We start from the raw sequence: 26,384 nt of genomic DNA on the forward strand, positions 1-26,384 counted from the left end.
AGTCACTTTGGTTGGAGTAAAAACACAAAGCTAGAGCAACTCAGCAGGTCAAACAGAGGCAAAGATAAAAGTAGATAAAGGGCTTGGGTTAACAAAAACCCCAAGGTGTAATACATTTACTTGAAGAGCAGGAGGAAGTTCAGTGTGAGGCAGGACTGCCCAGGAATAAAGGTGGGTAACAGCGTCAGGACTCTGGCATGTTGTCTAGAACCTGGCCTTTGAAGGGTTGGGAGAGAACAGGAGAGCTGCAGTGGTGTGAGAGGAAAGGATCAGAGATTCTGAGGCAGAAGCTGCCAGTTGCCAGGGTCAGGAATGTCTTGGATCAAGTCTCAAAAGGGAGGCTGTCCAGCCACAAGTTATGGTCCACATGGGGACCAATGACATGGGTAGGAAAGAGAGGTAGGTAGGAAGGCTCTTGGATTTATTGAAGTGGAGCTCTGACCAAGACAGACGTGCAGCATTTTTACAAAATGCTAAATTCACAATTCGATACAGACGACCAATCCTACACTAAACTCAAGCCTGCTCAGAGAAGACAAAAACCTGATTTGTAGTGCCATCTTCCTGCAACTCATTCTTCCCCACACAATTAAAACATCGAATCACACAACCACACTCACACAAGGCCAATTACATTTAAGGCAGCTCTTCCTCAAAAATCTCCTCCTGAAGGACACCCTCCTCCAGCTCCAGTATAAATTCTAGATGGATAATTTTGGAGGATCAAGAACCAAGGAGTGATGGGTAGGGAGGAGTGATGGGTAGGGAGGAGTGATGAATAGGGAGGAGTGATGGGTAGGGAGGAGTGATGGTTAGAGAAGAGATGGGTAGGGAGGAGGGAGATGAGTAGGAAGGAGTGATGAGTCGGGAGGAGTGATAGGGAGGGAGGAGTGATGGGTGGGGAGGAGTAATGAGTAGGAAGAAGTAATGGGTAGGGAAGTGTGATGGTTTGGATTGAATGATGGGTAGGAAGGAGTGATAGGTAGGAAAGTGGGAAGAGTGGAAAGGAGTGAAGGGTAGGAAGAGTGATGGATAGGAAGTGTAATGTGTAGGAAGATTGATGGGTAGAAAGAGTGATAGGTAGAGAGTAGTAATGAATTGGAAGGAATGTTGTGTAGGGAAGAGTGATGGGTAGGGAGGACTGATGGGCAAAGAAGAGTGATGAGTAGGGAAGAGGGGTAGGGAGGAGTGATGAGTAGGGAAGAATGATGAGTAGGAAGGAATGGGGCAGGGAAGAGTGATGGAGAGTGAGGAGTAGAGTAGGAAGGAGAGATGAGTTGGGAGGAGTGATGAGTAGGAAGAGTGATGTGTAGAAAGGAGTGATGGGGAGGGAGGAGTGATGGTAGGGAGGACTGATGGATAGGAAGGAGTGAAAAGTTGGAAGGAGTGAAGGATAGGAAGACTGATGGGTAGGGAGGAGTGATGAGTAGGAAGGAGTGATGAGTTGGGAGGAGTGATGAGTAGGAAGAGTGATGTGTAGAAAGGAGTGATGGGGAGGGAGGAGTGATGGTAGGGAGGACTGATGGATAGGAAGGAGTGATGGATAGGGAGGAGTGATGGATAGGGAGGAGTGATGGATAGGGAGGAGTGATGGATAGGGAGGAGTGATAAGTAGGGAGGAGTGATGAGTAGGCAGGAGTGATGGGGAGGGAGGAGTGATGGGGACAGTGGAGTGATGGATAGGGAGGAGTGATGGATAGGGAGGAGTGATAAGTAGGGAGGAGTGATGAATAGGCAGGAGTGATGGGGAGGGAGGAGTGATGGGGACAGAGGGAGGAGTGATGGGGAAGGAGGAGTGATGAGTAGGGAGGAGTGATTAGTTAGGAGTGATGAGTAGGAAGGAGCAATGGGTAGGGAATAGTGATGGGTAGGGAGGATTGCTTGAGAGGGAGGAGTGATGAGTAGGGAAGGGGGGCGAGGGAATAGTGATGAGTAGGATGGAGTGATGGGTAGGGTAGAGTGATGGGAAGGGAGGAGTCATGAGTAGGAAGGAGTCATGGGCATTAAGGATTGATGGGTAGGGGAAAGTGATAAATAGGAAGGAGTGGAGTAGGAAGGAGAGATGAGTAGGAAGATGTGAAGAGTGGGCAGAGTGAAGAGTGAGAAGGAGTGATGGGGAGGGAGGTGTGATGAGTAGGGAGTAGTGATGGGTAGGGAAGAGTGATGGTCGGGAGGAGTATTGGGTCTGGAAGAGTGATGGGTACGGAGGACTGATGGGGAGGGAGGAGTGATGAGTAGGGAAGAGGGGTAGGGAAGAGTGATGAGAAGAAAAGAGTGATGGGTAGGAGAGAGTGATGTGAAGGGAGGAGTGATGGGTAGGAAGGAATGATGGTAGGAAGGAGTGAAGAGTAGGGAGGAATGAGGAGTACGGAGGAGTGATGAGTATGCAGGAGTGATGAGGAGAGATGAGTAGGGAGGAGTGATGGGTAGGTAGGAGTGATGGTTAGGGAGGAGGTGATGGTAGGTAGGATTGATGGATAGGAAGGAGTGAAGGGTAGGAAGAGTGATGAGTAGGAGAAGTGATGGGTAGGGAGGAGTGATAAGTAGGGAGGAATAATGGGGACAGTGATGGATAGGGAGGAGTGATAAGTAGGGAGGAGTGATGGGGACAGAGGAGTGATGGATAGGGAGGAGTGATGGGTAGGAAGGAGTGAAGAGTGGGAAGGAGTGATGAGTAGGAAAGAGTGATGGGGAAGGAGGTGTGATGGGGAGGGAGGAGTGATGAGTTGGGAGGAATGATGGGTATGGAGGAGTGATAGGGAGGGAGGATTGATGGGGAGGGAGGAATGATGAGTTGGGAGGAGTGATGATGAAGGAGGAGTGATGGAGAGGGAGGAGTGATGAGTTGGGAGTGATGGGTAAGGATGAATGATTAGTAGGGAGGAGTAATGAGTAGGGAGGAATGATGGGGAGGGAGGCATGCTGGGGAGGGAGAAGTGATGAGTAGGGAGGTGTGATGTGTAGGGAGGAGTAATAAGTAGGGAGGGGAGGTGAGTAGGGAGGAGTGATGAATTGGGAGGAGCGATGAGTTGAGAGGAGTGATGTGGAGGGCAGAGTGATGGGTAGGGGGGAATGATGGGGAGTGAGGAGTGATGGCTAGGATGGAGGAGTGATGGGTGGGGTGTGTGATGGGAAGGGGGTAGTGATGAGTAGAGAGGAGTGATGGATAGAAAGAGTGATGAGTTGGGAGTGGTTAGGTGCTGCAAAGTGAGTTCAGCATGTAAGGTGCTTGGTTAAAGTAAACGTTGTCCAAGTTGTGACCTTGGCCTTACGACCCCTATCGCCTGCTAGTCAGGGCAGAAATGGGACAACACGGGTTAATAATACTGGGCTGCCAGATGATGCAAGAGGAAGGGCTTCAGATTTTTGGATCATTGGTTTCGCTCCAGGAAAAGTGAGAGCTGCATTGTCAGGTGGTTCAAATACGATCAGGAAGGTGATCAATGCAGGAACATTTTTACATGCTGTTCCACGAGGTGGTGGGAACCTGTGCAGTTGATTGGTTGTTGAAAAGATGTTTAGGCTACAGAGAAATCAGAAACAGAAATGAGTAATGTTCTGAGTTGCGTTTATTTCTACACAATGAGTATCGTAGGAAAGGCTGACGAGATCAGTGTGGAGCTGCACTTGAAATTATGACATTAACCATGAATAAGACTTCGGAGTGGCAGGACTGGCAGCTCAATGCTCCTGGGTTCTGTTTTGGATGTGATTGAGATGAAAGGGGAGGGATGGCGTTGCCTGTATGGGCAAATGTCACGTCAGTGCTTGGACAGGACAGACAAAAGAGCTCATCAACTGACACTTGTATGAGTAGAAGTGAGGATCATTTTCTAATCTCCTGAATAGTCAGTGGGAATTTAGAACCATAGGACATTAAAGCACAGAAGCAGACATCTTTGGCTCTTCTAGACTGTGCCGAACCATCATTTTTGCCTAATCCCACTGACCTGCACCCAGTCCATACCCCTTCCATCCCTCTCCCATCCACGAACCCGTCCAAATTCTTAAATGTCATAATTGAGCCCACATTCACTACTTCAGCTGGCAGCTCGTTCCACACTCCCACCACTCTCTATATGAAGAAGTTTCCCCTCATGTTCCCCATAAACTTTTCCCCTTTCACCCTTAACACACACCCTCTGGTTTGTATTTCAACCACCTTCAGTGGAAAAAGCCCATCTACATTTACTCTGTCTATCCCTCCCTCATAATTTTAAATACCTCGATCATATCTCCCCTCATTCTTCTATACTCCAAGGTATAAAGTCCTAACCTGCTTAACCTTTCCCTGAAACTTAGTTCCTGGAGTCTAAGCAATGCCCTAGTAAATCTTTCTATTTTAGGGGGAACCTGGCCCTAGTTGCCGGTCCCTCAGCCCCCATTCCTCTGACCCTCGGCCCCAGTTCCCCCGATCCTCGGCCCCTGTTCTTCTGAACCTCGGCCCCATTTCTCCCGGCCCTGAGCCCCAGTTCCCCCAACCCTCGGCCTCAGTTCCCCTGACCTTCGACTCGTTTTGTGCAGTTTTATTTGTCAAAAAATACCAAGTAAAACAAGGTTTGCTTGTGAACTCTTAGAGAAAAAAATGTACTGCACCTAGAATTACTTACTATGAAAAGGAAGATCAATTTGTACCAAGCAAGGGCAGAACAATACCACTGCTTGGGAATCATTCAGGAGCCTGATGGCTGCAGGAAAAAACCATCGTTCAGCCTGTTGGTGTGTACGTTTACACTCTAAAGCCTTCTCCCCAATGGATTCCTTACCCTTTCAGAGCAAATAAGGTGAGCACACCACGTGTCTTGTGTCCCACCCTCTCTACTTGCGAGGCCATTTACAGAAGTTATGATCCATTCATCTTGTGTCCCACCCTCCTTACCTGTGTGGCCATTTATAGGAGCCATGATCCATTGGTCTTCTGTCCCACACTTTCTACCTGTTTGGCCATTTATAGGAGCTATGATCCATTCGTCTTCTGTCCCACCCTCCATATCTGTGTGGCCATTTACAGGAGCTATGATCCATGCGTCTTTTGTCCACCCTCTCTACCTTTGTGGCCATTTATAGCGGCTATAATCCTTTCGTCTTCTGTCCCACCCTCCATGCCAGTGTGGCCATTTACAGGAGCTAATATCCATTCATCGTCTATCCCACACTTTATACATTTGTGGCCATTTATAGGATCTATGATCCATTCGTCTTCTGTCCCACACTCTCTACCTGTGTGGCCATTTATAGGAGCTATGATCCACACATCCGCTGTCCTACCCTCTCTACCTGTGTGGCCATTTATAGGAGCTATGATCCATAGGTCTACTGTCCCACCCTCCATACCTGTGTGGCCATTTACAGGAGTTATAATCCATGCGTCTCTGGCCCTCCCTCTCTACCTGTGTGGCGAATTATAGGAGTTATGATCCATTTGTCTTCTGCCCCACCATCTCTAAATGTGTGGCCATTGATAGGAGCTATGATCCATTTGATTTCCGTCCCACGCTTTCAACCTTTGTGGAAATTTAATGGAGCTATGATGCCCACATCCTCTGTCCCATCCTCTCTACCTGTGTGCAATATATAGGAGCTATGATCCATTTGTCTACTATCCCACACTCAATAACTGTGTGGCCATTTACAGGAGTTATGATCCATGCATCTTTTGTCCCAACTTCTCTTCATGTGTGGCCATTTATAGCAGCTATGATCCGCGTGTCTTCTGTCCCACCCTCTCTACCAGAGTGTCCATGTATAGCAGCTATGAGCCATTCGTCTTCGGTCCAACCCTCTCAACCTGTGTGACCATTTACAGGAGCTAAGATCCATTCATCTTCTGTCCCTCCCTCTCTAGCTGTGTGGTGATTTATAGCAGCTATGATCCATTTGTCTTCTGTCCCACACTTTCTACCTGCGTGGCCATTTATAGGAGCTATGATCCATGCGTCCGCTGTCCTACCCTCCATACCTGTGTGGCCATTTACAGGAGTTATTATTCACACGTCTCTGCCCCTCCCTCTCTACCTGTATGGCAAATTATAGGAGCTATTATCCATTCATCTTCTGTCCCTCCCTCTCTACTTGTGTGGCAATTTATAGGAGCTTTGATCCATTTGATTTCTGTCCCACGCTCTCAACCTTTGTGGCAATTTATAGGAGCTATGATCCATCCTCTTCTGTCCCACCCTCTCTACCTGTGTGGCCATTTATAGGAGCTATGATTCATTCATCTACTGTCCCATCTCCATACTTGTGTGGCCATTTACAGGAGTTATGGTCCATGCGTCTTCTGTTCCACCTTCTCTACCTGTGTTGTCATTTATAGGAGCTATGATCCATTCATCCTCTGTCCCACCCTCTGTACCTGTGTGGCCTTTTATAGGAGCTATGATTCATTCGTCTTCTATCCCACCTTCTCTACCTGTGTGGCCATTTATAGGTGCAATGATCCATTAGTCTTCTGTCACACCTTCTCTACCTGTGTAGCCATTTACAGGAGCTATATTCCATTTATCTTCTGTCCGTCCCTCTCCATCTGTGTGGCCTTTTGTAGGAGCTATGATCCATTTGCCTTCTGTTCCACCTTCTCTATCTGTATGGCCATTTATAGGAGCTATGATCCATTCATCCTCTGTCCCACCCTCTGTACCGTCAGGGGGGGGGATATCGTCAGGGGGGGAAAGAAAAATGCGATAAAAATGGAGAGCACACCAGTGACTATCCCACTCAGCAACAGTTATGTTGTGTTGGATTCTGTTGAGGGAGATGACCGGACAGAAGATGGCCACGGGCACCAGGTCAATGGAAATGAGCCTGGCAGAGTGGTGCAAAAGAAAAGGAAAAGGAGAAATGCAGTAGTTATTGGGGACTCCATTGTCAGGGGTACGGACAGGAGGTTCTTTGAGCCAGATAAGTATACCCGCATGGTGTGCTGCCTCCCTGGTGCAAGGGTACGAGATATCACAAATCGGGTTCAAAATATTCTGAGAGGAGAGGGAGAGCAGCCTGATGTCTTGGTACATGTGGGTACAAACGACATTGACAAGAAAAGGGAGGAGGTAATGGAAAGGGATTACAGTGAGCTGGGACGAAAGCTGAAAGATAGGAACGCTAGGGTGGTGATCTCGGGATTACTACCTGTTCCAAATGCAAGTGATGAAAAGAATGTAAGGATAAGGAAAATGAACGTGTGGCTGAGGGGGTGGTGTACAAGGCAAGGATTTGGCTTCTTGGATCTGGGATCTCTTTTGGGGAAGGCATGATCTTTAAAAGAGGGACGGGTTGCACCTAAATCCAAAAGGTGTCAACATTTTGGCAAGTATGTTTGGTCCAGCAGTGGGGCAAGGTTTAAACTAATTTGGCAGGGGTATGGGAACCAGAGTGATAGGGAAAAGGGTAGGGAAGATAAAGTAATGGCCAAGAAAAGTAAAATAGGAAAAGTAATGTTGGGAGGAGAAAGTAAAAAATCAGATGGTGCAGTGAGTTTTCGGGTCAATGGTAGTGTTAAGAAAATTACAAAAAAAATAGTGGGCAGAAAAATCAAAAGGAAAGGTTACAGAAGTCACTGGATATTAAAAGGACAAAGAGCATAAGGGCACTTTATCTGAATGCCTGCAGTATTAGAAATAAGGTCAGTGAACTGGAGGCGCAAATCGGTACCCATGCCTATGATTGGGTCGCCATCACGGAAACATGACTACAAGGTGACCCGAAATGGGAATTAAACTTTCAAGGGTATCAGGTGGTGCAAAGAGAGAGACAGGATGGTAAGGGAGATGGAGTTGCACTCTTAATCAGAGATGAGCTCCAGGCAGTAGTGAGGGATGATATAAGATCTAAAGAGCATAATGTTGAGTCCATTTGGGTAGAGATAAAGAATAACAAAGGGAAAAAAATATTGGTGGGTGTTATCTATCGCCCACCAAATAACAATAGTTTAGTGGCACAGGAAATAAATAGAGAGATAAGTGAGGCATGTAATAATGATACGGCAGTCGTCATGGGGGACTTTAACTTCCACATAGATTGGGAAAATCAAGTTGGTCGTGGGAGTCTGGAAGAGGACTTCATAGAATGCATCCGCGATAGCTTTCTTGAGCAGCATGTTAAGGAACCCACAAGAGAAAATGCTCTCCTGGATCTCGTGTTGTGCAATGAGATAGGTAGAATAAATGATGTAATATTCAGAGACCATCTGGGAAATAGCAATTGAATTTCTCATTCAGATGGAAGGGGAAATAGATCTAAAACTAATATATTATGCTTCAACAGGGGTGACTACCATAGGATGAGGGAGGAATTGGGCAGAGTGGACTGGGAGCACAGGCTCATTGATGAAACAGTTGAGGAACAGTGGAAGATTTTCCAAGAAATATTTTGTAATGCTCAACAAAAATATATTCCGGTCAGGAAAAAGGGCAGCAAGGGAGGGAAAAATCAACCGTGGTTAGCAAAGGAAATAAAGGAGAGTATGAAATTGAAGGCGCAGGTGTACAAAGCTGCAAAGAGCAGTGGGAAACTGGAAGATTGGGAAAACTTTAAGGGACAACAAGGGGTTACAAAGCGGGTAATAAGAAATGGGAAAAAGGATTATGAAAGTCAATTGGCACAAAATATAAAAACAGAAAGCAAAAAATTTTATAAAGATATAAAACGGAAGAGGGTGGCCAGAGTTAACATAGGACCCTTGGAGGATGAGAAAGGAAAACTGGTAGCAAAAAATGAGGAAATGGCCAAAGCATTGAACAAATATTTTGTGTCAGTCTTCACGGTGGAAGACACGTCCAGCATGCCCAAGTGCGGAGTTAAGAATGCGAATGTTGGGGAGGGCCTTGATAAAATAGTTGTTACAAAGGAAGTAGTGATGGAGAAACTAATGGGACTAAAGCCAGACAAATCACCTGGTCCTGATGCTATGCATCCAAGGGTTCTGAAGGAAATGGCAGAAGTTAGAGTTGATGCATTGGTGGTCATAGACCAAAATTCCTTAGATTCTGGGCAGGTCCCGGCAGACTGGAAGACAGCAAATGTCACGTCACTTTTTAAGAAGGGATGTAGACAGAAGACTGGAAATTATTGGCCAATTAGCTTGACGTCTGTGGTTGAAAAAATCCTTGAAGCCATCATTAAATATGAAATAGTGAAACTTTTGGAACGTAAGGGTTCAATCAGGCAGACGCAGCATGGTTTTAGAAAGGGAAGATCTTGTTTGACAAACTTGTTAGGATTCTTTGAGGATATAATGGGTGCGGTGGATAGAGGGGAACAGGTTGATGCTGTATATTAGGATTTCCAGAAAGCGTTTGATAAGGTGCCGCACAAGAGACTTCTCAGTAAGTTACAGGAAAGTGGAGTCTGGGGAAATATATTGGCCTGGATTGAAAATTGACAGGAGGCAGAGAGTCGGGATAAATGGGAGTTTTTCAGGTTGGCAGAGAGTGGTAAGTGGGGTGCCGCAGGGGTCAGTGCTAGGCCCACAACTGTTCATCATTTACATTGATGACTTGGAGGAGGGAACAAAATGTGGTGGAGCCAAGTTTGCCGATGACACCAAATTGAGTGGAAGAGCAAATTGTAATGAGGATATGGAGAGTCTGCAGAGGGATAGAGTTAAGCTGGATGAGTGGGCAAAGGTCTGGCAGATGGAGTACAATGTTAGTAAGTGTGAAGTTATCCACTTGGGCAAGAAAAATAAAAGAGCTGAATATTATTTAAAGGGTGAAAAACTACAGCATGCTGTTGTGCAGAGGGACTTGGGTGTGCTTGTGCATGAATCGCAAAAAGTTAGGTTGCAGGTGCAGCAGGTTATTAAGAAGGAAAATGGAATATTGGCCTTCATCGCTAGAGGAATTGAATTCAGGAGTAGGGAGGTCACGTTGCAACTGTATAAGGTACTGGTGAGACTGCACCTGGAGTACTGAGTCCAGTTCTGGTCTCCATATCTGAGGAAGGATCTACTGGCTTTGGAGACGGTCCAGAGGAGGTTTACTAGGTTGATCCCTGGGATGAAGGGGTTGACTTACGATGAAAGATTAAATCGTCTAGGATTGTATTCGCTCGAGTTCAGAAGAATGAGAGGAGATCTTATAGAAACATATAGGATTATGAAGGGTATGGATAGGATAGATGTAGGAAGGTTTTTTGAGCCAGCCGGGGAAACTAAAACCAGAGGACACAGTCTCAAGATTTGGGGGAGTAGATTTAGGACAGAGATGAGGAAAAATAGTTTTTCCCAGAGAGTGGTGAATGTTTGGAATTCTCTAACCAGGGAAGTGGTTGAGGCTGCCTCATTAAACATATTTAAAATTCGGGTAGATAAATTTTTACATGATAGAGGAATTAGGGGATATGGGGAGAAGGCAGGTAGGTGGAGCTAGGTCATAAATTAGATCAGCCATGATCGTATTGAATGGCGGAGCAGGCTCGATGGGCCATTTTTGGCCGACTCCTCTTCCTACTTCCTATGTTCCTATGATTCATTCATCTTCTATCCCACCTTCTCTACCTGTGTGGCCATTTATAGGAGCTATGATCCATTCATCTTCCATCCCACCCTCCCTACCTGGTTGGCCATTTACAGGAGTTATGATCCATGCATCCTCTGTCCCACCCTCCCTACCTGGTTGGCCATTTATAGGAGCTATGATCCATGCATCCTCTGTCCCACCCTCCCTACCTGGTTGGCCATTTATAGGAGCTACGATCCACGCGTCTTCTGTCCCACCTTGTGTGACCATTTATAGGAGCTATGATCCATTCATCTTCCATCCCACCCTCCCTACCTGGTTGGCCATTTACAGGAGTTATGATCCATGCATCCTCTGTCCCACCCTCCCTACCTGGTTGGCCATTTATAGGAGCTATGATCCATGCATCCTCTGTCCCACCCTCCCTACCTGGTTGGCCATTTATAGGAGCTACGATCCACGCGTCTTCTGTCCCACCTTGTGTGACCATTTATAGGAGCTATGAACCATTCATCTTCCATCCCACCCTCCCTACCTGGTTGGCCATTTACAGGAGTTATGATCCATGCATCCTCTGTCCCACCCTCCCTACCTGGTTGGCCATTTATAGGAGCTATGATCCATGCATCCTCTGTCCCACCCTCCCTACCTGGTTGGCCATTTATAGGAGCTACGATCCACGCGTCTTCTGTCCCACCTTGTGTGACCATTTATAGGAGCTATGATCCATTCATCTTCCATCCCACCCTCCCTACCTGGTTGGCCATTTACAGGAGTTATGATCCATGCATCCTCTGTCCCACCCTCCCTACCTGGTTGGCCATTTATAGGAGCTATGATCCATGCATCCTCTGTCCCACCCTCCCTACCTGGTTGGCCATTTATAGGAGCTACGATCCACGCGTCTTCTGTCCCACCTTGTGTGACCATTTATAGGAGCTATGATCCATTCATCTTCCATCCCACCCTCCCTACCTGGTTGGCCATTTACAGGAGTTATGATCCATGCATCCTCTGTCCCACCCTCCCTACCTGGTTGGCCATTTATAGGAGCTATGATCCATGCATCCTCTGTCCCACCCTCCCTACCTGGTTGGCCATTTACAGGAGTTATGATCCATGCATCCTCTGTCCCACCCTCCCTACCTGGTTGGCCATTTATAGGAGCTATGATCCATGCATCCTCTGTCCCACCCTCCCTACCTGGTTGGCCATTTATAGGAGCTACGATCCACGCGTCTTCTGTCCCACCCTCCCTACCTGGTTGGCCATTTATAGGAGCTACGATCCACGCGTCTTCTGTCCCACCTTGTGTGACCATTTACAGGAGCTATGATCCATCTCTCCATCAATGATGTTATTGATCTCACCATTAACTGTTCCCTTCCCCTTCCTACTGACCTCCAAGGCTGCTACACCTCACAATTATTCGGATTTAACTCCATCTGTCATTTTTTTGCCCACATCTGTAACAGATCTATTTCCTCTGAATCCTTTGGTCGCCCTCGCACTGTCCATAACTCTACCGATCTTTGTGTCATCTGCAAAGTAAAGCACCCTTGAAATTTTTATTTGTCATTGATGAATATAACAAATGTGGGTTCCATCACTGACTTCCACGGAATAATAGTGGTTACAGAGCTACCGCCAGAGTAACACCCTTCCACCACCACCTTCTCTCACATGGGACACTGAATCGAGGTCCAAACTCTCATTTCACTGAACCCCATGCATCTTGGAGAGCTGGAGTTGGCAAGATTCTTGAACCAGAAGGACTCACCGGAGCAGCATACGACATGCACTGCAGACAGTGACCTGGGTGAACGTATACATGGCGAAGCTGTGCTCATTGCTGTCGCTGTACTCTGGGCGGATGTTGGACCTGCAGAGCGACAGAGAATAGGTGTCAGACCAACCCATTCATCCCGAGCCCCCAGCAGAGCCCGAGGAAGGACACAGTCTAACCAACTGAACAGGTGACCAAGCTGTACCCATTCATTTTACATACATGACATCACTTACAATCCTGAGATTCCTTTTTCTGCAGGGTGAAGACAGAATTACTACTCATTGGTTGTGCAACCAAAAATTGCACACAGCATAGACACGTCAACAAATAAAGAACTGAAAACAGACAACAAATGTAAACAATGTGCAATAAAGAGAGAATTTTTAAAAATCAATAAAGTGCCCAAGTAAGAGTCCTTAAATGAGTCCCTGATTGATTTGTGGTTGAGGAGTCTGATGGTGGAGGGGGAGCAGCTGTTCCTGAACCTTGTGGTGCGAGTCTTGTGGCACCGATACTTCTTTCCTAATGGCAGCAGCGAGAACAGAACGTGTGCTGAGTGGTGAGGGTCTTTAATGATTGCTGCTGCTCTCCGACACCAGCGTGCCCTGTAGATGTTCTCGACAGTTGGGAGGGTTTTGCCTGTAAGGGCTATGTCCACTATTGATTAGTGGGCTTTACGCTCAGTGGTATTGGCGTTCCCATACCAGACTGTGATGCAGCTGGTCAGCACACTTTCCACCACACCTCTGTAGAAATTTGCCTGGGTTTCTAGTGTCATACCAAACCATTGCAAACTCCTGAGGAAGTAGAGGCACTAATGAGCTTTCTTCATGATGCAGCCTGTAGTGCTCAGTATTGTTGGAGAATGTGGAGGAGATGTTCTTACCAATCCTCACTAGTCTGGAGATGAGGAAGTCCATGATCCAATTACACAGTGTGGTTATTCAGGAAAGTAGGCCAGATAACCAATTACGTCTTGAAGTTTGAGGGGATGATGGTGTTAAATGCCAAACTATAGTTGAAAAAGAGCATCCTAATGTTTGCATCTTCACTGTCCTGGTGTTTCAGGGCTTTGTGTAGATCCAGAGAGATGGCATCCTGTTGTTACGGTAGACAAACTGGAACATATCCATGTCACTCCTTAGACAGGAGCTGATATTCTTCAATACCAGCCTCTCAAAACATTTTATCACTGTTAATGACAGGTTATTCCACTCTTCTTGGGCACTGGTCCGATTGACACGTGTTTGAAACAGGTGGGCACCATAACCTGCTGGAGTGAGATATTGAAGATATCCATGAATGTATTTGTCAGTTGGTCCAAATGGTGCTGTGATCTTCTGAAGATCATCCCATCTGGATGTTGAGCACTGACAATGGAAGGAAGTTCATTGAATGAGCAACCAAAGGCCTCAGACACTGTCCTGAACAACTCGTGCAGTGATGTCCTGGGGATTTACAGGAGTAAGGTGAGATTGAAAGCCCTCAATATCATGACAACATTTCACCAAGTATGGCGTCAAGGGTAAGCCTAATGTCCGAGGGCAGCAAAGTGCAAATAATTCTATGATTGGCTGCATCACACACAAAGGAAGCTGACTGTGGGGTTACTGGAGGTCAGTCATCTGCAAACATACTGACCCATCCTTCCACTTCTTTGCACAGGTCACTGATAAAATTCACAAAGAGCAGGGGTCCAAGATCAGATCTCTGTGGAAATCCACACATCACTGACCTGCAGGGAGGATATGTTCCATCCACAGATTTTATTTTTTATTTTTCACACTATAAACCATATTGACCAAGATACAGACAGACATTTTTCTTCTTAAATATATACAGTGTCGTTTTCTCCCCCTTTTCCCCCCTCCCTTCCCTCCCTCCCTCACCCCTTCCCCATTTATTTGAAGTTCAATCTATAAGATACATTAAACCCATTAAACAATGTTCTCACTTCATAAAAATAAACAAGAAATTTTACTGAGTCAGTTCTTTTCGTTGTCTTCTTCTGTCATTTTAGGTGGTAGATGTCCCTGGTAGGATTTCTCTATTATGTTTCATGTATGGCTCCCATATTTGTTCAAATATTGTGATGTTATTTCTTAAATGATATGTTATTTTTTCTTTTTTTTTTTATTTTTTTTAATTTTTATTTTTCACACCATAAATCACAATAGCCATGATATACACTTTTTCTTTTTCACACATTTACAGTGACTTTTTCTCCCCCCCCTTCCCTCCTCCCAAGCCACCCCCCCAACCCCCCCCCCTCATCCATTTTAGGTATACAATTTAGGTTGCATTAATTCAGTCAGACAATGTTGTCGTTCAACAAAAATACACCAGAAATTCTATAGAGTCCATTCTTTTCTTTCCTTCTCCTTCCATCAACTTAGGTAATGTTTGTTCCCGGTAGGTTTTCGCTATTGTATTTAATGTAAGGCTCCCATACTTGTTCGAATATTTCAATATTATTTCTTAAACTATATGTTATTTTTTCTAATGGAATACATTTATTCATTTCTATATACCATTGTTGTATTTTCAAATTATCTTCCAATTTCCAGGTTGACATAATACATTTTTTTGCTACGGCTAGGGCTATCTTAACAAATCTTTTTTGTGCATCTTCCAAGTCAATTCCAAATTCTTTATTTTTTATGTTACTTAGGAGAAAGATCTCTGGATTCTTTGGTATATTGTTTTCTGTTATTTTATTTAATATCTGATTGAGATCATCCCAAAATTTTTCTACTCTCTCACATGTCCAGATTGCATGAATTGTTGTTCCCCTTTCTTTTTTACATCGAAAACATCTATCAGATACTGTTGGGTCCCATTTATTTAACTTTTGTGGTGTAATGTATAGTCTGTGTAACCAATTATATTGTATCATACGCAGCCTCGTATTTATTGTATTTCTCATCGTTCCAGAACATAATTTCTCCCATGTTTCCTTTTTTATCTTTATATTTAAATCTTGTTCCCAATTTTGTTTAGTTTTACCATTTGTCTCCTCATTCTCCTTTTCTTGCAGTTTAATATACATATTTGTTATAAATCTTTTGATTAACATTGTATCTGTAATCACATATTCAAGGTTACTTCCCTCTGGTAAACTCAAATTGCTTCCTAATTTATCTTTCAAGTAGGATCTCAGTTGGTAATATGCCAGCGCTGTATCTCCAGTTATATTGTACTTATCTCTCATTTGTTCAAAGGATAAGAATCTACTTCCTGAAAAACAATTTTCTATTCTTTTAATCCCTTTTTTTTCCCATTTTCTAAAGGAAAGGTTGTCTATTGTAAAAGGGAGTAGCTTATTTTGCGTCAATATTAGTTTTGGTATTTGATAATTTGTTTTATTTCTTTCTACATGAATCTTCTTCCATATATTGAGGAGATGGTGTAATACTGGAGAAGTTCTATGTTGTACCAATTTTTCGTCCCATTTATATAATATGTGTTCAGGTATCTTTTCCCCTATTTTATCTAATTCTAGTCTCGTCCAGTCTGGTTTTTCCCTTGTTTGATAAAAATCTGATAGGTACCTTAATTGTGCGGCTCTATAATAATTTTTAAAGTTTGGCAATTGTAAGCCTCCTTGTTTATACCATTCTGTTAATTTATCTAGTGCTATCCTCCATTTCCCCCCCTCCATAAAAATTTCCTTATTATTTTCTTTAACTCTTTGAAGAATTTTTCTGTCAGTTGTATTGGCAATGCCTGAAATAAGTATAGTATCCTTGGAAAAATGTTCATTTTAATACAGTTTATCCTTCCTATCAGTGTTAGTGGTAGCTCTTTCCAATGCTCCTCTAAATCGTCCTGTAATTTTTTCATTAGTGGATTGTAATTGAGTTTATATAGTTGGCCTAGATTTTTGTTTATTTGCACACCTAGGTATCTTATTGCCTGCATTTGCCATCTGAATGGGGATTCCTCCTTAAATTTTGAGAAATCCGCGTTATTCATAGGCATTGCTTCACTTTTATTTACGTTAATCTTGTATCCCGACACTTCTCCATATTCCTTCAATTTCTTATATAGTTCTTTTATTGATAGTTCTGGTTCTGTTAAGTACACTATCACATCATCCGCAAATAGACTGATTTTATATTCCCTGTCTTTTATTTTTATTCCTTTTATATTATTATCTATTTTTATCGATTCTGCTAGTGGTTCTATAGCTAGCGCAAACAATAATGGTGATAGTGGGCATCCCTGCCGTGTTGACCTGCTTAAGTTAAATTGCTTTGATACATGTCCATTTACTGTCACTTTCGCTAACGGTCCCTTATATAATGCTTTAATCCAATTAATATACTTCTCCGGTAAACTGAATTTTTGCAATACTTTGAACAAGTAATTCCATTCTACTCTGTCGAAGGCCTTCTCTGCGTCTAAAGCAACTGCTACTGCCGGTGCTTTATTTCCTTCTACTGCATGAATTAAGTTAATAAATTTACAAATATTGTCTGTTGTGCGTCTTTTTTTGATAAATCCAGTTTGGTCTAAATTTACCATTTTCGGTACCTGTTCTGCTAATCTGTTTGCTAATAGTTTAGCTATTATCTTATAATCTGTGTTTAGCAGAGATATTGGTCTATATGATGCTGGTGAGAGTGGATCTTTCCCTTGTTTTAGTATCACTGTAATTATTGCTGTTTTACATGCATCTGGTAAGTTTTGTGTCTCATCAATCTGGTTGATTACATCCAGGAGGGGCGGTATTATTAGATCTTTAAATGTTTTGTAGAATTCTATTGGGAGTCCATCCTCTCCTGGTGTCTTATTATTTGGTAATTTTTTTATTATCTCTTGTATTTCTACTGTTCCAAATGGTTCTGTTAATTTATTTTGTTCCTCTATTTGTAGTTTTGGTAGTTCAATTTTAGTCAAAAATTCATCTATTTTCCCTTCTTTCCCTTCGTTTTCAGTTCGGTATAATTGTTCATAGAATTCTCTGAAGTTTTCCTTAATTTCTTTTGGATTATATGTAATTTGTTTGTCTTTTTTCCTTGTTGCCAATACCATTTTCTTAGTTTGCTCTGACTTAAGCTGCCATGCTAAGATTTTGTGTGTTTTTTCACCTAGTTCATAATATTTCTGTTTTGTCTTCATTATATTCTTCTCCACCTTATATGTTTGTAATGTTTCATATTTTATTTTTTTATCCGCCAATTCTCTTCTTTTGGTTGTATCTTCCTTTATTGCTAATTTTTTTTCTATGTTTATTATTTCCCTTTCCAACTGCTCTGTTTCCTGATTATAGTCCTTCTTCATCTTGGTTGCATAACTTATTATTTGTCCTCTAATGAATGCTTTCATTGCGTCCCATAGTATAAACTTATCTTCCACTGATTCTGTATTTACTTCAAAGTACATTTTTAATTGTTTTTCAATAAATTCTCTAAAATCCTGTCTTTTAAGTAGCATGGGGTTTAATCTCCATCTATACATTCTTGGAGGGATGTCCTCTAGCTTTACTGTCAGTATTAAGGGTGAATGGTCCGATAGCATTCTCGCTTTATATTCTGTTTTTCTTACTCTGTCCTGCATACTAGCTGATAACAAAAATAGGTCTATTCTTGAGTATGTTTTATGTCTAGTCGAGTAGTAAGAGTATTCCTTTTCTTTAGGGTTTTGTTTCCTCCATATGTCCACAAGTTTCATTTCTTGCATTGATTTAATTATAAATTTGGTTACTTTGTTCTTCCTGTTAATTTTTTTCCCCGTTTTATCCATATTTGGATCCAAATTCAGATTGAAATCCCCTCCTATTAGTATGTTCCCTTGCGTATTAGCTACCTTCAAAAAGATATCTTGCATAAACTTTTGATCTTCTTCGTTAGGTGAATATATATTAAGTAGATTCCAAAGCTCCGAATATATCTGACATTTTATCATAACATATCTCCCTGCTGGATCTATTATTTCCTCTTCTATTTTAAATGGCACATTTTTGCTAATTAATATAGCCACTCCTCTTGCTTTTGAATTATACGATGCTGCTGTTACATGTCCTACCCAATCTCTCTTTAATTTCTTGTGCTCCAATTCAGTTAAGTGTGTTTCTTGGACAAATGCTATATCTATTTTTTCCTTTTTCAGTAAATTTAGTAGTTTCTTCCTTTTAATTTGGTTATGTATTCCATTAATATTTAAAGTCATATAGTTCAGCGTAGCCATTTTATATTTTGTTTATCTTCTCTTTCTGTTTTTCCATCATTACCTTTCCTCCTTTTCCATTTCTGTTTTCTTATTTTCAACTCTTTACCAGGCAACATTCCTACAACATCCAACATTTTCCTTATTCTCCTATTTCTATCTTCTTTATCCCCAATCTCCCCTTCCCCTCCTGAGTTGTCCTTTATCCCTTGTCGGACAACCACATCTCCCCTCTCCATTTGGATTTGCGAATCCACTCGCAAGCATCAACTGATTTTGCAGTGACCGCTCTTTTCCCCCACCCAGCCCCCCCCAGAAAAGATTTCACTTTTCATATGTCACAAAGGTCACTCTTTTAAATCCCTCCTTATTCTCTCTATTCCATTACCTTCCCTTATTAATTCTTGTCTATACTATCTATGTTTTCCTCTAATTACAGATACTTTCACGTATGCCCATTGTCTCTATTCACTCTTATACCTCTTTACCCGCATACATATCAATCGTGGTCATTTTTACCCTCATTACCCGTCTTCATCCCTCAGTCTATTTTTGTCTTTACCCACATACATATCAATCATGATCATTTTTACTCTCATTACCCGTCTTCATCCCTCAGTCTATTTTTGTAATTGTTCTGCAAATTTTCGTGCTTCTTCTGGATCCGAGAACAGTCTGTTTTGTTGTCCTGGAATAAATATTTTCAATACCGCAGGATGCTTCAGTGTAAATTTATATCCTTTCTTCCATAAAATCGCCTTTGCTGTATTGAACTCTTTTCTCTTCTTTAGGAGTTCAAAACTTATATCTGGATAAATGAAGATTTTTTGCCCTTTATACTCCAGTGGTTTGTTGCCCTCTCTTACTTTTTCCATTGTCTTCTCCAGTACCTTTTCTCTTGTAGTATATCTTAGGAATTTTACTATAATAGATCTTGGTTTTTGTTGTGGTTGTGGTTTAGGGGCCAATGCTCTATGTGCCCTTTCTATTTCCATTTCTTGCTATAGTTCTGGACATCCTAGGGCCTTAGGGATCCATTCTTTTATAAACTCCCTCATATTCTTGCCTTCTTCATCTTCCTTAAGGCCCACTATCTTTATGTTATTTCTTCTGTTATAATTTTCCATTATATCTATTTTTTGAGCTAGTAATTCTTGTGTCTCTTTAGTTTTTTTATTAGATTCCTCCAATTTCTTTTTTAAGTCTTCTACCTCCATTTCTACTGCTATTGCCCGTTCTTCCATCTTGTCCATTTTTTTCCCCATTTCTGTTAAGGTCATATCAATTTTATTTATTTTCTTTTCTGTGTTGTTTATTCTTCTTCTTAAATCATTGAATTCCTGTGTTTGCCATTCTTTAAATGACTCCATGTATCCTCTAACAAGAGCAAGTATATCCTTTACCTTGCCTTTCCCTTTATCTATTTCACTGTATTCTTCCTCTGGGTTGGCCATCTGTTGTTTCTTTGTTGCCCTTTCCTCCTCTTCTTTCTTGTTTCCATTGTCTTCTGTGGTCTCTTCTTGCTGCAGGTGTTCTGCAGCTGTCGTTGCCGGCTGTGGAGATCGACTACCCAGCTGGTCCCCCCTCCCGTCGGTGTGTTTTTTTTCATGCGCATCGCGCATACACGACTCCTCGCGCATGCGCGGTTGCGCACTTTTACTCGGCTCTGTGAGCCATTGTTGTAGTTCTTTTTCTACCGACCTGAGGTAGTGGGCTCCTCTCTCCACAGCGGGCCTCTTCGGACAGGTAAGGCCTTCACCTTTTTCCTCCGTTGTCTTCTCTTCCTCTCTTCTTTCCGTTGATTTTGATTTTTCTCCTTTTGTCTCCATCTTCTTTCCACCTTTATACTCACTTTTCTTTAACTTGTATTTCCGTGCCTTTGTATTTTCTCTTGTTTTTCCCGACTTTTCTGGAAAGGGCTGGAGTTCACCGTCCGGCCACTACTCCATCACGTGACTCCTCCTATATGTTATTTTTTCTAATGAAATACATTTATTCATTTCTATATACCATTGTTGTATTGTCAAGTTATCTTCTAATTTCCAGGCTAACATTATACATTTTTTTGCTACAGCTAGGGCTATCCTAACAAATCTTTTTTGTGCTCCATCCAAATCGAGTCCAAATTCTTTGTTTTTTATATTACTTAGGAAGATCTCTGGGTTTTTTGGTATATTGTTTTTTGTGATTTTATTTAATATTTGGTTTAGATCTTCCCAAAATTTTTTCACTTTCTCACATGTCCAGATTGCATGAATTGTTGTTCCCGTTTCCTTTTTACAGCGAAAACATCTGTCTGATACTGTTGGGTCCCATTTATTTAACTTTTGAGGAGTGATGTATAGCCTGTGTGTCCAGTTATATTGTATCATGCGTAACCTCGTGTTTATTGTATTTCTCATAGTTCCTGAGCATAGCTTCTCCCATGTTTCATTCTTTATCTTTAACATAAAACATATACATAACAATTTACAGCACGGAAACAGGCCATTAGGCCCTTCTAGTCCGCACCGAACCAAACACCCCTTTCTAGTCCCACCTCCCTGCACAATGCCCATAACCCTCCATCTTCTTCTCATCCAGAACCTGTCCAACCTTTTCTTAAATAATACAATTGACTCCGCCGCCACTATTTCTCCCGGAAGATCATTCCACACGGCTACCACTCTCTGAGTAAAGAAGTTCCCCCTCATGTTACCTCTAAACTTCTGCCCCTTAATTCTTAACTCATGTCCTCTTGTTTTAATCTTTCCTCCTCTTAACGGAAATAGTCTATCCACATCCACTCTGTCTATCCCTTTCATAATCTTAAATACTTCTATCAAATCCCCTCTCAACCTTCTACGCTCCAAAGAATAAAGACTTAATCTGTCCAATCTCTCCCTATACTCTAGATGCTTAAACCCAGGTAACATTCTGGTAAACCTTCTCTGCACTCTCTCCACTCTGTTTATATCCTTTCTATAATTAGGCGACCAGAACTGCACACATAACTCCAAATTAGGCCGCACCAATGTCTTATACAATCTCAACATCACCTCCCAACTCCTATATTCCATGCAATGATTGATAAAGGCCAGCATACTAAAAGCCTTCTTCACCACCCTATTTACGTGAGTTTCTACCTTCAGGGAACGATATACCGTTACTCCTAAATCTTTCTGCTCTTCTGTTTTCCTCAATGCTCTACCATTTACCACGTATGTCTTATTCTGATTCTTCTTACCAAAATGAAGCACCTCACATTTTTCAGCATTAAATTCCATCTGCCATTTTTCAGCCCACTTTTCTAAGCAGCCCAAATCCCTCTGCAATCCTTGAAAACCTTCTTCATTATCCACTATTCCACCTATCTTAGTATCGTCTGCATATTTACTAATCCAATTCACCACCCCATCATCTAGATCATTAATGTATATAACGAACAACAATGGGCCCAATACAGATCCTTGAGGCACACCACTGGTCACCGGCCTCCAACCTGACAGACAATTATCCACTACCACTCTCTGGCCTCTCCCTTTCAGCCAATGTTCAATCCATTTGACTATCTCAAAATTTATACCTAAAGACTGCACCTTCTTAACTAACCTTCCATGTGGTACCTTATCGAAAGCCTTACTGAAGTCCATATAGACAACATCCACTGCGCTACCCTCATCCACATTCCTAGTCACCTCTTCAAAAAATTCAATCAGATTGGTCAAACATGACCTTCCTCCCACAAATCCATGTTGAGTGCTCCTGATCAGACCCTGTCTATCCAGATGTTTATAAGTACTATCTCTAAGAATTTTCTCCATTAATTTACCTACCACAGACGTCAAACTTACAGGCCGATAGTTGCCAGGCTTCCTCCTTGAACCCTTTTTAAATAACGGAACCACATGCGCAATGCGCCAATCCTCCGGCACTATCCCCATATGTTTAGATCTTGTTCCCATATTTGTTTAGGTTTACCGTTTGTTTCCTCGTTCTCCTTTTCTTGCAGTTTGATGTACATGTTTGTTACAAACTTTTTAATTATCATTGTGTCTGTAATCACATATTCAAAATTGCTTCCTTCTGGTAACCTCAGACTGTTTCCCAATTTGTCCTTCAAGTAGGTTTTCAGTTGGTGGTATGCAAACATTGTATCGTGAGTTATATTATATTTATCCTTCATTTGTCCAAAGGATAATAATTTATTTCCCGAAAAACAATTTTCTATTCTTTTGATCCCTTTTCTCTCCCATTCTCTAAAGGAAAGGTTATCTATTGTGAAAGGGATTAGCTGATTTTGCATCAATATTAGTTTTGGTAGTTGGTAGTTTGCTTTATTCCTTTCTACATGAATCTTCTTCCAACTCTTGAGCAGATGATGCAATACTGGTGAATTCCTACGTTGCACCAATTTTTCATCCCATTTATATAGTATATGTTCAGGTATCTTCTCCCCTATTTTATCTAGTTCTAATCTGGTCCAATCTGGCTTTTCCCTTGTTTGATAAAAATCTGATAGGTATCTTAATTGTGCGGCTCTATAATAATTCTTAAAGTTTGGCAGTTGTAAGCCTCCTTGTTTGCACCATTCTGTTAATTTATCTACTGCTATCCTTGGTTTCCCCCCTTTCCATAAGAATTTCCTTATTATTTTCTTTAACTCCTTGAAGAATTTCTCTGTTAGGTGTATTGGTAATGACTGAAATAGGTATTGTATCCTTGGGAAAATATTCATTTTAATACAGTTTATCCTTCCTATCAGTGTTAGTGGTAAGTCTTTCCAATGCTCTAAGTCGTCTTGTAATTTTTTCATTAATGGATGGTAATTGAGTTTATATAGATGGCCGAGGTTTTTATTTGGTTGTATACTTAGGTATCGCATTGCTTGTGTTTGCCATCTAAATGGCGATTCTTTCTTAAACTTTGTGAAATCCGCATTATTCATTGGCATTGCTTCACTTTTATTTGCGTTGATCTTGTACCCCGATACTTCTCCATATTCCTTCAATTTCCTATGTAATTCTTTTATTGATGTTTCTGGTTCTGTTAAGTATATTATAACGTCATCTGCAAATAGACTGATTTTATATTCCTTCTCTTTTATTTTTATCCCTTTTATTTTATTTTATGTTCTTATCAGTTCTGCTAGTGGTTCTATAGCTAACGCGAACAGTGAGGGAGATAGTGGACATCCCTGCCTGTTGATCTGCTTAAGTTAAATTGTTTTGATATATATCCATTTACTGTCACTTTCACCAATGGCCCCTTATATAATGCTTTAATCCAATTAATATAGTTCTCTGGTAGGCTGAATTTTTGTAGTACTTTGAATAAATAATTCCATTCTACTCTGTCAAAGGCCTTCTCTGCGTCTAAAGCAACCGCTACTGTTGGCGTTTTATTTCCTTCTACTGCATGAATTAAGTTAATAAATTTACAGATATTGTCTTTGTTTGTATTTTTTTAATAAATCCAGTTTGGTCTAGATTTACTATTTTTGGTACATAGTCGGCCAATCTGTTTGCTAATAGTTTAGCTATTATCTTATAATCTGTGTTAAGTAAAGATATTGGTCCATATGACACTGGTGCAAGTGGATCTTTCCCTGTCTTTGGTATTACTGTAATTATTGCTGTACCAGGATGTAGTCCAGGAGGTGCCAGTGTTTGGATCGGGGATGCATCCAGGTGGTCTTAAGGCTGTCCCTCTGCTGAAAAAGGGTGTTTGTAATGACAAGACGCTGTTCTGCGCAGAGCTCCAACAGGAGGCGCCCATTGTCGTTGCACTTGCCGACGCCATACTTGCCCAGGATTCCTGGCCAGGTTTCTGAGTCTTTGCCGACACGAGCGTTGAAGTCGCCCAGGATGACAACCTTGTCGGCTGTAGGGGTACGTTGGATGAGGTTGCGCAGGTCGGTGTAGAACTTGTTCTTTTCTGCTGGTTCCGCCTGGAGGGTTGGAGCATAGACACTGATGAGGGTGATGTGACGCTTGTTTTGAAGTGGGAGTCGCATGGACATGATTCGGTCCGAGAGGCCTGTCGGAAGGTTTTCGAGTTTGGAGGCAATGAAGCTCTTGACCATGAAGCCTACACCAGATAGGCGTCGTTCATCCGAAGGCTTGCCAGACCAGTAGAGTGTGTAGCCCGCTCCGCGTTCTTGGAGGCTGCCTACATCTGCCAGGCGGACTTCACTGAGAGCGGCTATGTCGATGTCAAGTCTGAGGAGTTCATGTGCAATGAGGGCAGACCGACGTTCAGGTCGGTGGCTGTCAGCCTTGTCTAGCATGGTTCTGATGTTCCAGCATGCTAGCTTGAGTTTGTGAGCATCTTTTGAGGGGGAGGACGTGGAGGGGGAGGACATGGAGGGGGAGGACGTGGAGGGGGAGGACGTGGAGGGGGAGGACGTGGAGGGGGAGGACGTGGACCTGTCCTCGGGCCTGCGCAAAGGAGCTTTTAGGTGAAGTGACAAACAAGATGTGCTCCACACCAGGGTCATGCCTAGCGCGGAATGCCACACTGACCACCGGCTGGTTCGCTGCAAGCTCAACCTTCACTTCAAACCAAAGCCCAGGAACAATAAAGCCCCCAGAAAGAGGTTCAATGTTGGAAACCTGCAGTCAGACGAAGCGAGAGGAAACTTCCAGGCAAACCTCAAAGCAAAGCTCGACGTTGCAACCCGCCTCACGGACCCGTCCCCTGAAACCCTCTGGGATCAGTTGAAGACTACCATACTGCAATCCACTGAAGAGGTACTGGGCTTCTCCTCCAGGAAAAACAATGACTGGTTTGACGAAAACAGCCAGGAAATCCAGGAGCTGCTGGCAAAGAAGCGAGCTGCCCACCAGGCTCACCTTACAAAGCCGTCCTGTCCAGAGAAGAAACAAGCCTTCCGTCGCGCATGCAGCCATCTTCAGCGCAAACTCCGGGAGATTCAAAATGAGTGGTGGACTAGCCTCGCCAAACGAACACAGCTCAGCGCGGACATTGGCGACTTCAGGGGTTTCTACGAGGCTCTAAAGGCTGTGTACGGCCCCTCACCCCAAGTCCAAAGCCCGCTGCGCAGCTCAGACGGCAAAGTCCTCCTCAGCGACAAGATCTCCATCCTCAACCGATGGTCAGAACACTTCCAATCTCTTTTCAGTGCCAACTGCTCAGTCCAAGATTCCGCCCTGCTCCAGCTCCCTCAACAGCCCCTAAGGCTAGAGCTGGATGAGGTTCCCACCCTGGATGAGACATATAAGGCAATCGAACAACTGAAAAGTGGCAAAGCAGCAGGTATGGATGGAATCCCCCCAGAAGTCTGGAAGGCTGGCGGCAAAACTCTGCATGCCAAACTGCATGAGTTTTTCAAGCTTTGTTGGGACCAAGGTAAACTGCCTCAGGATCTTCGTGATGCCACCATCATCACCCTGTACAAAAACAAAGGCGAGAAATCAGACTGCTCAAACTACAGGGGAATCACGTTGCTCTCCATTGCAGGCAAAATCTTCGCTAGGATTCTACTAAATAGAATAATACCTAGTGTCGCCGAGAATATTCTCCCAGAATCACAGTGCGGCTTTCGCGCAAACAGAGGAACTACTGACATGGTCTTTGCCCTCAGACAGCTCCAAGAAAAGTGCAGAGAACAAAACAAAGGACTCTACATCACCTTTGTTGACCTCACCAAAGCCTTCGATACCGTGAGCAGGAAAGGGCTTTGGCAAATACTAGAGCGCATCGGATGTCCCCCAAAGTTCCTCAACATGATTATCCAACTGCACGTAAACCAACAAGGTCGGGTCAGATACAGCAATGAGCTCTCTGAACCCTTCTCCATTAACAATGGCGTGAAGCAAGGCTGTGTTCTCGCGCCAACCCTCTTTTCAATCTTCTTCAGCATGATGCTGAACCAAGCCATGAAAGACCCCAACAATGAAGACGCTGTTTACATCCGGTACCGCATGGATGGCAGTCTCTTCAATCTGAGGCACCTGCAAGCTCAC

The 26,384-nt window shown here is 42.9% G+C and overlaps 1 protein-coding gene across 2 annotated transcripts in view; it reads right to left on the minus strand.

Annotated features, from left to right (window-relative positions):
- LOC138750515 (guanine nucleotide exchange factor VAV3-like) overlaps positions 1-26,384 on the minus strand; it is a 280,714-nt gene that overhangs the window by 78,919 nt on the left and 175,411 nt on the right. For both annotated transcript variants that reach the window (XM_069912593.1, XM_069912594.1), the window contains exon 16: positions 12,238-12,339. In XM_069912593.1, the coding sequence (XP_069768694.1) occupies positions 12,238-12,339 (102 nt within the window). The remainder of the gene's footprint in view (positions 1-12,237; positions 12,340-26,384) is intronic.

This window comes from Narcine bancroftii, unplaced genomic scaffold (assembly GCF_036971445.1).
Source record: "Narcine bancroftii isolate sNarBan1 unplaced genomic scaffold, sNarBan1.hap1 Scaffold_160, whole genome shotgun sequence".
Classification (NCBI taxonomy): Eukaryota; Metazoa; Chordata; class Chondrichthyes; order Torpediniformes; family Narcinidae; genus Narcine; species Narcine bancroftii.